Raw genomic sequence first — 13,309 nt, forward strand, 5'->3', positions numbered from 1 at the left:
GGTAAGAAGCAAACCTTGAAATGCTGAAAATGCATATCACAGCTGGAGTTTGGCCAAAGGCATGTGAAGAGCTCAACAGTTTGAAGGAGAATCCAGTGTGATGAGAGCAATATTGGGCATTGGTGCTTTATTTTTTGCCAGGGGTTCTTACGATCCTGTTTAAATTATATAATATCATTTTTGTTATTCATTTGTTTGTGAAAAACACTCAAATGTTTTTCCAGCAAAGCAAAAAGACCCCTTTTATGTTTATGTAATATAGAAGTCTGAACTGTTTGTTATAATTATTATTATTATTATTTTTTACAATGCAAGTTTTTATTGGTTAATTTTTGTTTGTCTTCCAGTTTTAAAAAAATGGTATTATACATACAAGGTACATCTTACTGACAAAATAAGCTTCTTTCAGGCAGAACTTAGCATCATGGATAGAAGAAGGAATGGATTAAGCTAACTGGAGGGGGGAAAAACACAACAAATACTGACCCTACACACAGCAAAGGTGTGCACTGGTCAAATCGAAGCCCAGAATCAAGAATAAATGAGCTCCTGCGGGATGATTAAATGAAACAATTCTTCTTCTTGATTGCAAGATAGATAGATGGATGGATCTTTTTCTTCCCTCTCTCACAGGAATGGCTGCAGGAGTTAAACTAACGCAATTACTGAAGTGTCTTAATGTTGTGCTCCTGTGGTATTTAGAGAAGGAAAAGGTATGTGAGGTCGTTCATTTTTAGAGACTAATATTAGGGAGGAATTAACGGTTCCTTTATTTAGAGAGATTTAGAAACAGATCTTCACTCCAGATGCGTCACACACCACATATTACTGAACACTCCTTTGGTGCAAATGTCTCACTGATTGAAAACTGTTTGTTTGGTACTTAGAATTTCATAGTGTGTTATACAGATATAAGATAGCAGAAAGTAAGTGGAGGTGATTGGTAAAGTACAGTGTACAGCTGCCACTCTTATACCTTGTTCAGACAGGCTTTAAATGCACCATAACATCAATGATCTTTGATAATTCAAGGGGTAACCAAATATATATTTAATGACAACAAAAGCTTATTTCTCAGTAGAAGTCAAATCATATGGAAAAATAGATATTTATGAATGAAACTGCTTCTTTCAAATGGTCTGTCATTCTTTTCACTAACCATTGAACCACAGGAATATGGGATATCATGCCGGTTGCAGATGAATGTTTTTTTTGTAGTATTGAATTGATGCTTTCTTCCCAGCATACAGAGCCTGTGAAGGAAGTGATTTTTCAACTTTGGATGGAGAAAAGGGAGTGTTGTTTACAATCAGGGTTGTAAAATGGCAAAAATATTCCTGACTTCAAAATGTTTTTGGACCTTTTTCTTGTTTTCTTCATCTCTCTGTGTTGTCTGCAGATGCTCTCAACACGAGGAGCAGGCAGGTCATCTGCACCACGCTGAAGGTTCTGCAGCACTTGGTTGTATCAGCAGATATGGTGGGTGAGGCGCTGGTCCCATACTACAGACAGATCCTCCCCATCCTGAACATCTTCAAGAACATGAACAGTAAGCAACTGATAGAAATCTGTAACTGCTTTTGGTTTTTATAAAAGTTTTTTTAGCTTTTGAAATCACTTTTGTGAAATATATACTGTGTATATCAAGTGTAGCGTTAGTTCTGGCAGGTCATGTTAGTCAAGCTCGTGTCAGCTGACTCTTCAGCTGTTCCTCAAACCCCCTTATAGGGATGTGACACCTATCACAGCACCCACACATAAGGTCCTTCATTAGTATCAGCTGCTTTAGTGTTGCTCAGTAGCTAATTACCCTCCTTTGTCCCCTGCTCCTCCTCTCATCCAGTTAGGATTCACCCTTCTATTCCCCTTTGAATCAGACTAATTTGAATCAGAAGTATTTTTAATCAACAAATCTCTCAAGACTGTGTAAAAACAAACAAATGGTGGTCTCAAAAGGGATGGTTTTATGCACAATACACAGAGGAGTGCCTTGGAAAAGTGACTTATTGTTTTTATAGAACAGCAATTTTTATTTCTATAGTATGTTTTTTAAGACTACATTCAGTGCTTTTTCTGCTGCTTGGTTTTACGTTTAACTTTTTAAAAAAAAATTTTTATCTCTGACCTGCCCACATAGAAAAACACTAACAATTAACATTGATTTTGCATTGATCCCTGCGGCCCTTGTCTTGCTGGAGATCAGTGCTTGTTTTTCAGGATCCAAGCCTTCAGCTGTGATCTTTAAAGCTGGTCTCAGATCAGCAGACTTTGGCACTGCTCTGAGTCACTCTTATTGAACATTCTACATCATTACTGAACATTTATGCCGACTTTCTACATGCCAATACAAGAATCTACATCATCTGGCGACTGCATTTCTATTGATTGTGTAGTTATATTTGTGTCTCTTTGCAAGGGCGTAACTTTGGGTCTACCATTGGGGGGGTTAAACTCGCGGCATATTTATTTATTTATTAATTTATTGTATTATTTTCTTGTGTAAAAGGTAACATGCTAATTTGCATAATTTAATTATGCAATCCCCCCCAAAACGGGTGACTGTATTGGAGCAAACAGCAGTTACAATTCAGTGACATTGGTTCTACACAGTCCCTGGCACCCTCTGGCTTTACCTCATAGGACACTGGCAAACGAACATCTAGCTAGCCAACTCCAGTCAACAAAACAAATCATCAGCTAACTCAGTGTTTCTCAAACTTTTCTGCCATTCCCCACTTCAGAGGTAGGAAAGGGTTTCGAGCCCCACCTGTCCCCAATCACCCCAACAAAATGTTAATAAACTAGGCTTTAAGTTTAACTGTTAAAATGTATTTTATTAACATCACATTTTAAAAACTTAACATCAAATAACAGCATTAAAAATTTTCAAATAAAGAAAATGAAAGTGCAATTATATTATCACTTTGCATGAAATAAGACTCAAAATTAGATTAAAAAATAATAATAATTGTGTTTGCATTTAGCCTCTGATAACATCAATACAAGTGTGGACTAACATTAACCTAGTTGTGCTTTGATTCATTTTGACACTTTGCAAAATCCATGCAAAAAGAACAACAAAAAAACAAACAAACAAACAAAAATAAAAATAATCTCAAATTGAACCAGAGGTGGTAAATTCCTAATAATGTACGTATTTTTTTAGGTATTTTAATAAGATAGATACCTAAAATACGTTGCGCATACAGCTCAAGTAATGCGATCGTTATAAAGGTGTTTGAACAACAAAACACATCCACTTGCACATATTTGACAATCGAAATATCAGATATATCCTGCTATAGCTAACACATTTGTGAAATTTTGAATAAAAAAGGAAATAAAAGCAGATCATCAGTCATTCAGCACTATTGTGGCTACGGTGTGACAAGCAATGAATGGCGCGTCTCCATGGGAACCATAAAGCGATACTACGATCAATAACGGTAGCCTTGAAATACTTTTAAACTTACGTGTGAAGAGGTTAAGTAACGTCAAGGCTTACATTTAAATGTGTCTTTGTTTTGAGTGTATGGTCAATAAATAAAGGAATTAAAAAGATGGGCACAAAACCTGTTTGTCATGTTTCTATTCCCCACACTTTGAGAAACGCTGAGCTAACTTAACAGCTAACTTAAGGGTACCTCCGTTTGGTCAGGATTTTTCGTTTTCTTTTTTTTTCTTTTTTCTTTTTTTTTGGCTGGTGTCGACAAACAATGAAAAATCGTTGTCTGGCTGCCTTTCAGTGTCCTTTTCATCTTTCCGTCAGCTTTCTCCAACCATTCATCCCATCGACTGCGCAAAATAGTGAACAAACTTGGTACTGAAAGCGGGTTGGGTAATACCAGAGACTTTGGTAATACCAAATCGGTGCGGTGGGCGGGGGGTACATTACAGATTATTTAAAATATGATACTATCTTTCTTGCTGGCAAATGAAATTAATAAAGAAAATGAACAAAAGTATTCATTCTGAATATTTCATATCTATTTTAATCTGAATGATGTGATGATATTGGGGGGGTTATATTAGCTGGATCTGATTTTTGGGGGGGTCATGACCCCCGTAACCCCCGTGCAAATTACGCGCATGTCTCTTTGTCATCTGATGTCTTTCATCCTTTTAAACATGGTCCTGAGGCCTGATGAGCATTCTGTATTCATTGTGTCCTGGTTTCGGACCAGTTCACGCTTCCATTCATTGCCTTTGTCAGGCAGACTATAGACCTGCCAGACATCTTCAGACGTGAGGACAAGCATTGTGGATCAATCACCTCATCACGGGCTTAAGCAGCCGAAATGCTGGCACCTCACTCCTCTGATCAATATCCAATTTGAATCTTTTGTCTTCTTAATTCCGTTACATTATCTGCTAATGTTGTTTTTTGAGCGAAAGTAGGAGCACTGGAGGAGCTGAGAAAGCTTCTCTCATTAGCTCCAGGCTCCATATTAATCTCCTCTGTGAATTAGCGGTAGGAAAAGTCTCTTAAGTGTTTAATGCCTGGTTTACAAGTCAAGATCAGGACTGGTTAAATTGGTTTGCTTTGGTTGTAAGGCACTACAAAACACAGTGCATCTTGTGAATTTGGAAATGAGCAGTTGCTATTTTTATCTGCAGATTTAAAAAAAAACTTTTAGTTCTGTGGCATAGTTAAGTAGTCTGATTGTATGAGATAGAGAGAGATGTTTGGAGACTTGCAGTTTATTGAAGCTGGGCTAAAAATTAGTGGTCGACCAATATATGAACATTTAATTTCCGAAACCTTGCAAACTCCAGCTGTGAGATCTTGTGAAGTGTGCATTTTTATCCAGCATGATCGCGTGTTCTCTGTGTGATGGTCGGTCCGTGTGAATTGAATGTTTTGAACTTTTAACTCGTGATTTCATCGTGATTATATTATATTATATTATATTATATTATATTATATTATATTATATTATATTATATTATATTATATTATATTATATTATATTATATTATATTATATTATATTATAATATGTAAATGTTTCTCAATTATTTTTTTAAGCTTTATAATAATTAATTATCCAGAATCCAATTTCTATGGAAATTTTTACATCCTTTTGTTCAAAGCGGCTTACGGTAAATTATACATTTTGTCAGTTTATGTTCTCTAGGAATCAAACCCCTGATCCTGGCATTAAGAGCTACATAAACCTTGCAATTTTTGGTTAGACAGTTCCTTTAAAAATAAAATTTGTGGTAAATTTGTTCTAGGCAGAACTCCTTGACCCTGGAGTAGTTATAAATGAACTATTTCTGTATGCGTTTTCCTAATGTTATTCCACTCTGTTTAAATCATTAAGAGTCTGGAAGTTTAACCCCTTCAATCAATATGTAGCACTGATATCTTGCTGTGTTTTTTCACTTTCTATGGGTTTCTAAGACTTTTGTGGTCACTTGGGCCTCAGGTAAACTTGATTTACCTCCTGATTAGCCTGCAGCATTTTCACTTGTGTTAGTGCGTGTTTGTGTGCTGCTGTACTTCAAACTACTGAAAATGCGGGAACTCTAAATGCATGCGAATCACAGATGCAGTTTACACGCTTCTGTTGTTTTCCGGCTGGGATGATTCTTGTTGTTAATCAAACATGGTGACGTCTCTTACGAGGGACAGATCTGCTCAATCATGCAGTAGATTACACACACACACACACACACACACACACACACACACGGCAGTAACTTAATTTCCTGCCTGCTTGCCTCTGTCCAGTACACACTCCTTGAGGAGAACACACTCCCTGCTTAGCAGGACGCTTCCTGACAAATGTGTCTGAACAAATGTCCCGCTAATGATGCTTAACGACCCCGAACTGTTCTGCCGTTAGCCTCTGCTTCACTCCTGTTCCCTGCATGCGTGTGTGTGTGTGTGTGTGTGTGTGTGTGTGTGTGTCTTTTTATTGGCCTGCTTTATCTTTGAGCTGTTAGTCTGCTTTCCACATTAATCTGCACCAGACCTGCTGTGATACACTCTTTTTGGTCCTATGAATCTTCCTGCTGGGAATGCAGATGAGTCTGATAAGCACAAACACACACACACAGTAACATATATAGTGAGGTGGCAATGATGCAACTCTGAGAAGGAATTTAATACATTAAGACAGAAGTCACAAGTGAATTTTTGGTAAAGACAAGAACAGGACTGTTTAAAATTGCATGGCCTGGTGTTGAAATGTATATGGCTAGTCCAAGGTTTTTCAAGGCCACAATAAATGGCCCTTTTGCGAGGGAACTCTTTCCTAAATTATAAAGGCCATATATGTATCAAGAGTCATTTATACTTTAAAATATACAAATATTATAAATATTTGTAAAATATTTACCTTCTATTACTTTGACAATAAATCTATGATAGTCAATTAAAAAAGTAAAAATACTTGATTATTTTCACAGTTTCTGACTAGTCTTTAAAAATCAGAGTGGAATTGTGCATTCTAATATGCTGGGAAAACAAATGTTATTAAATAAAAATAATTAGAATAATAATTATAATTAATTTATAGAATTTTGTGAGTGCATATATATATATATATATATATATATATATTTATATTATACTATTATTACCCCTATTTGTGACCCCCTGGATATCCCCATACCCCAGTTTGCAAATCCCTAGACTGTAGTGTGCTTGTGTGTGTGTGTGTGTGTGTGTGTGTATGCCTATACTTGTTCACTAGAGAACATCCGCCCATATTGCTATCATATCAAGTGCTAGTCCATGTTTTTGAGAGACTTTGTTTATCACTGCTGATACGATACCCTCTTCTCCTGTAAAAAGTATATTCATAAGAACATGCTCGCACAATCACAAAGCAATACAATAAAAGTTTCATACCCCGCTCCCTATGAGCTCGTAATTTTCCCGTCTATGTCACGTGTCTTCCTCTCATGGGGGATTTGAGCCAATCTGGTCTCCTGCAGGACTCTTACAGCAGTGATGAATTCATCATCTCAGCCACTGCTGCCCCCAGAGAGAAGAGAACAGCTCTGCCAAGCCCACCCTCATGCGTACGATTATCCCTGTGCACACCTGACCTGTCTCAGCATGCCTCACAGCCCTTAATGATGCTGCTTTAACACAGCCAGTCAATTTATATATTTTACTGTACATATAAATTGCATTTATATATATATATATATATATATATATATATATATATATATATATATATATATATATATATATATATATATATATGCATAAAAGCATATGGTGTGGATTATGCTGGGGGCTTCGAATCAATCAAATATGAGACGGACCCCTCAGGTTTCCTGCCGAGCAGCGGCTCAAATTTAAAGGTCCATTGATAAAAGCCCGGACTCATGAGTACCTGCCTGTCTCTGCATACATCAGCCTATTGCTCACATACACACACATGACCTCATCCACCTGTGTTTCTGCCTTTATTTCTCTTACTCTGTTTTTTGTCTCTGAATTTAATTTAATTTCCTTTTTTTATTTCTCTTTCTTTTGTGAGACACTGTCCATGGAAGACTTCACAGAGGGTATTTTATGAGTATTGTATCATATTGGATAAATATTGACTGAAATTGGATATTAAATTGTTCATGCACATTTTCTGTTTGTAAATTTCGATCGCCTTTGCCATCTAAAAGTTAAATTAACCTCTTTTAAAGTTATTTAATGATTTAAACTAATGATTTAATAACACTGTTACGTCTTTATCAAATCTCAAAATGAACTTCACTTTTTCACACTTTACAATATAATATTGTGACGCTTAAATTCCCTTGTAGCCCCTAAAATTGGTAAGAAGATTTATTTATTTATTATTTAGACAAAATAGTGTGTAATTTTGATATCGACCATAAAATTAAAGTAACAACTAGGCCTATGCACACTTTTGGTTTCATTTTTATAGTTCATTTTCTGTTTTGCCTGCTTTAGTTTTCCTTTTTTCTCCTTTTCCTGCCAATAGCTAGTGAGTACAATTCAGAATTTGAGATTCCGTTTCTGAACTGAGTAGCTAAGCTGTTTTGTGAGTTTAATAAGTGTGTTTGCTAACTGTTAACTGCTAATTTAAATTCATCTAGTTGATATTATTCTAGAAATATTCTAGTAATCTAGAAGTATCAAACTTAAGGGCTCTGAGTTGTCCAGTGATCTGACAGGCATTTTATCTGGGCATGCAGTTAGTTCATGATGGAGTTCATGTGTGTGCATTAAATATTCTCTGTATTAGCAATTATGTGTATTAGACATTCAAACACTGACTTGAATGCTGTGGTCTTTTAAAAATGAGCGATTGGGCTCATTCACTTTCTTTTGCTCTTTCTATTGATCTCTCCTGCAGCTTCAGTGTTGGGGAGTAACTAGTTACATGTAACGGCGTTACGTAATTTAATTACAAAATTATTGTAACTGTAATTAGTTACAGTTACTACGAAAAAATGAGTAATTAAATTACAGTTACTTATGAAATTTTTAACGATTACAAAGGGGATTACATTTGAATATTTACACACATCCACATACAGATTTAACTGATTTCTTTCCCAAATTGCACTGACTATTCTGAGACATACCGCCCTAATAATTTCCGGGATGCGGAAACACAGTCTGGTTCGTAGAATCCAGTCATAAAAACGGAATGCCTAACGCGGACGGAATATGCCACATTTTGGATGACTAAATCAAAAGTAGGTCAGTACACTTGAATCAAAACATGACATCGACTAGTCTGTGAATATTAAGCCCCAAAAATGCAATATATGATTTGCACATTCTGCGTGTCTGTGGAAATCAGGCGCGGACTGGACACCGGGAGAACCGGGACAATTCCCGGTGGCCTGGCAGCCGATTTTACCCCACTATTTAATATCATTATTGTATACTAAAGCGATCATTTGCGAATCCGCCATTTGATAATTAAATCTCTAATAAGTCATGAAGTGTTAGTCATGACTCGCGCGCTCTCCGTGCCTCCGCCAAACAGTTTGGATCAGACTCAGAGTAATCAATGCGAGAGAGAGAGAGGACTGTGGAAGCGCACAGCTGGAGCAGAGAAGCAGAACTACTGTTCAGGGTTTCAGGTCCGTTTCATCTGTAAAGATGCTTTTTTGTCTTTGTTTTTTTATTTAATTAATCAAGCAGCAGCACGTTGCTCATCAGTCATCACTCAAAATACTATATAAAGGACATCATTATTATCTGTTGTAATGTTATAGTAGGAATTTAGCTGAAAAAAAATTCAGATTTTTTTTATAGGTTTAGGGGGAGCTACGACAGACAACAACACAACCCTTACGAAAATTAACATTTTAATATTTAACTATAAATCCAGAGAAAATGGTTACTATTGTTTAACTGTGGTTACCAAAAATGTAAAATTATTTTACAAATGTATTTATTTAAAAATAAATACAAATCCATTTGCAAAAAAACAAAACAAGGTTATTTTATATAGGCTAATAAAAGCATGGTAATTTTTTGTAAGGGAAAAACATGACTCGTGTACAGTATTAGGATTTTTCTATAAAGATATTGTAGTATTGTAGAGTATTGTATTGTAAAGTATAGTTTTGTTCAATCTTGAGTATTAAAGTCATGACAGAGATGGATAACAGGGCAAAATAAAGAGACTGAAGAGAAAAATAGAAGTGAAGGTGCAGTTCAGGAGAGAACTTTAAATTATTTTGCATGTCCCCAAATTAAAGATTTAAACCTTTTTTTATGTCAGGTCCATACAAAAAAATAGTTTTGTCCATGAATTTGTTTGTATGAGTTTGAATTTTCCAGTCTGAATTTTTTTCCCAGTCCGCCCCTCCTGTAAATTAATGGCAAAGACATGGTTTCATTTACTACACATTGGCCTACTGAAGCTCGCAGTGTTTTCAACCTCTGCCATCTCAATATACTGTAGGAGTACACGAGCACATAAACATAATTTCTAGAACTGCTCTGTCACTTCATGTGCATTTTACTTATTTTGAGAAAACTATCATCATATACAAAGAGACACCAATGTTTCAGGAGTTTATTACACAGAATATGTCACATGCTTATTAGATAACTGTATTTAAGTTCATGTATATGCTTTTATTTATTATTCTTTAATTTTCACAAATTTAGAAAAGTAATCAAAAAGTACTCAAAAGTAATTAGTTACATTACTTTAATAAAGTAATTGAAAAAGTTACACTACTATTACATTTTAAACAGGGTAACTTGTAATCTGTAACCTATTACATTTCCAAAGTAACCTTCCCAACACTGTGCAGCTTTAAGACTTTCGATCTGTGTTTGTATTAATCCGTGATCTGCCATCATCTGTTGTGCTTTTATCCTAAAGTTTTCAGCTATGTTAATGCAGCTTATTTTTGAGACACCTTTTGAGCTGAGATTCCTGATTCAGAGCACCAACACTGCTGCTTCTGTCTTCATCTGATCTTCTCACAGATATGAATGTGCCTGCAGTGTTCCTCATAAGGGATGCATACGTATGAGCACATACTTCTGACGCTGCTTCCATGCACACTCAAATATGTGGTGTAATAGTTAGTGCTTTCATGAGCTAAATGAATGGGCGGTATTTTAAATAGTCCATTTGCATATCCATTGACTTGAACTTGGATCTGAGGCTGTGAGAAACCTTGTTTGAAAACAATAATTTGCACAAAAAAACAGTACAAGGACTTAAATTTCATAATGGCACACATGGAGGCCCACAGAGGCATGCACTACTATAATATAAAGTCTATTATATAAATCTCTGCATTCTTCTTTTTTCTTTTGAGTATATGTGTGTGTGTGTGAGAGAGAGAGACAGAGAAAGAGAGAGAGAGAGAGAGAGAGAGAGAGAGAGAGAGAGAGAGAGAGAGAGAACCTGGCCTCTGGTAAAATTATTTATTAATAACTATGTTTTATTATCATGTAATTGAATTGTGTATTTTAAAAATGTTATTTATTTTTATTAATTTATTTTAATACATTTTTTATAATTTGGACAAATGTATTCTAAATCACACACACACACATTTGTTTTTGTGAAAAGTGGGGATATCCCATAGGCGTAATGGTTTTTATACTGTACAAACTGTATATTCTATGGCCCTACACCAACCCTACACCTAACCCTCACAGGAAACTTTGTGCATTTTTACTTTCTCAAAAAAAAACTAATTCTGTATGGTTTATAAGCGTTTTGAAAAATGGGAACATGGGTTATGTCCTCATAAGTCACCCTCTCCTTCTAATACCTGTGTCATACCCATGTCATTATACAGAGTTGTGTCCTGATATGTCACAAAAACAAGCGCACACACACACACACACACACACACACATTGCTGTCATTAAAGGACCTGCTGAGATCATTTCAGTAATCGTCTTGTTAACTCAGGTGAGAATGTTGACGAGCACAAGGCTGGAGATCATTATGTCAGGCTGATTGGGTTAGAATGGCAGACTTGACATGTTAAAAGGAGGGTGATGCTTGAAATCATTGTTCTTTCATTGTTAACCATGGTGACCTGCAAATAAACGCGTGCAGCCATCATTGCGTTGCATAAAAATGGCTTTACAGGCAAGGATATTGTGGCTACTAAGATTGCACCTAAATCAGCAATTTATAGGATCATCAAGAACTTCAAGGAAAGAGGTTCAATTCTTGTAAAGAAGGCTTCAGGGCGTCCAAGAAAGTCCAGCAAGTGCCAGGATCGTCTCCTAAAGAGGATTCAGCTGCGGGATCGGAGTGCCACCAGTGCAGAGCTTGCTCAGGAATGGCAGCAGGCAGGTGTGAGCGCATCTGCACGCACAGTGAGGCGAAGACTTTTGGAAGATGGCCTGGTGTCAAGAAGGGCAGCAAAGAAGCCACTTCTCTCAAAAAAAAAACATCAGGGACAGATTGATCTTCTGCAGAAAGTATAGTGAATGGACTGCTGAGGACTGGGGCAAAGTCATATTCTCCGATGAAGCCCCTTTCCGATTGTTTGGGGCATCTGGAAAAAGGCTTGCCCGGAGAAGAAAAGGTGAGCGCTACCATCAGTCCTGTGTCATGCCAACAGTAAAGCATCCTGACACCCTTCATGTGTGGGGTTGCTTCTCATCCAAGGGAGTGGGCTCACTAACAATTCTGCCCTAAAACACAGCCATGAATAAAGAATGGTACCAAAACACCCTCAAACAGCAACTTCTTCCAACAATCCAACAACAGTTTGGTGAACGACAATGCATTTTCCAGCACGATGGAGCACCGTGCCATAAGGCAAAAGTGATAACTAAGTGGCTCGGGGACCAGAATGTTGAAATTTTGGGTCCATGGCCTGGACACTCCCCAGATCTTAATCCCATTGAGAACTTGTGGTCAATCCTCAAGAGGCGGGTGAACAAACAAAAACCCACTAATTCTGACAAACTCCAAGAAGTGATTATGAAAGAATGGGTTGCTATCAGTCAGGATTTGGCCCAGAAGTTGATTGAGAGCATGCCCAGTCGAATTGCAGAGGTCCTGAAAAAGAAGGGCCAACACTGCAAATACTGACTCTTTGCATAAATGTCATGTAATTGTCGATAAAAGCCTTTGAAACGTATGAAGTGCTTGTAATTATATTTCAGTACATCACAGAAACAACTGAAACAAAGATCTAAAAGCAGTTTAGCAGCAAACGTTTTGAAAACTAATATTAATGTAATTCTCAAAACTTTTGGCCACGACTGTAAAGTAGTAGGGAGTGATGGGATGGCAGCAGTTTATGTGCTGATGCAGACACAGTAAAAAATCTCCTGTGACCCAAGAGCAGCTGATCACACCATCACACTCTTATTGAGAAAGAGAGAGAGAGTAGTACTGACACCTGACCAGACCTGCCTCCATATGTGGTGAGAAGTAAAACCATCTGTTCTAGAGGGCAAAATGTTCCACACCTGAACCAACTCAGTATGTGGGTGTGTGCATATAGTCTTTGAATTTATACTACTCTTTAAAAGTTTGGGGTCGCTAAAATATTTTCATTTTTTTTTAAAAAGTATTTTCTGCTCACCATGTCTACATTTGTTTGCTCAAAATACAGTATAAACTGTAATAGCATGAAATATTATTACAAATTAAAATAATGTTTTCTATTTTAATTAAAATTTTAAATGAGATTCATTCCTATTATGGCAAAGTTGCATTTTCAGCAGCCATTACTCCAGTCTTTAGTGTCACATTATCCTTCAGAAATCATTCTAATATGCTGAATTGTTGCTCAAGCAATGTTACATATGATTGTGAGTGTTGAAAACAGTTGTGCTGCTTAATATTTTCTTTTGTGGAAACAGT

General features: G+C 36.6%; 1 protein-coding gene across 1 annotated transcript in view; it reads left to right on the plus strand.

The window, feature by feature from the left end:
• The window catches only part of LOC132112788 (parkin coregulated gene protein-like), a 114,367-nt gene that overhangs the window by 74,938 nt on the left and 26,120 nt on the right, over nucleotides 1–13,309 (plus strand). The window contains exon 4 of the mRNA XM_059520450.1: nucleotides 1,400–1,549. Within this exon, the coding sequence (XP_059376433.1) occupies nucleotides 1,400–1,549 (150 nt within the window). The remainder of the gene's footprint in view (nucleotides 1–1,399; nucleotides 1,550–13,309) is intronic.

The sequence above is a fragment of the Carassius carassius genome, chromosome 32 (genome assembly GCF_963082965.1).
Source record: "Carassius carassius chromosome 32, fCarCar2.1, whole genome shotgun sequence".
NCBI lineage: Eukaryota > Metazoa > Chordata > Actinopteri > Cypriniformes > Cyprinidae > Carassius > Carassius carassius.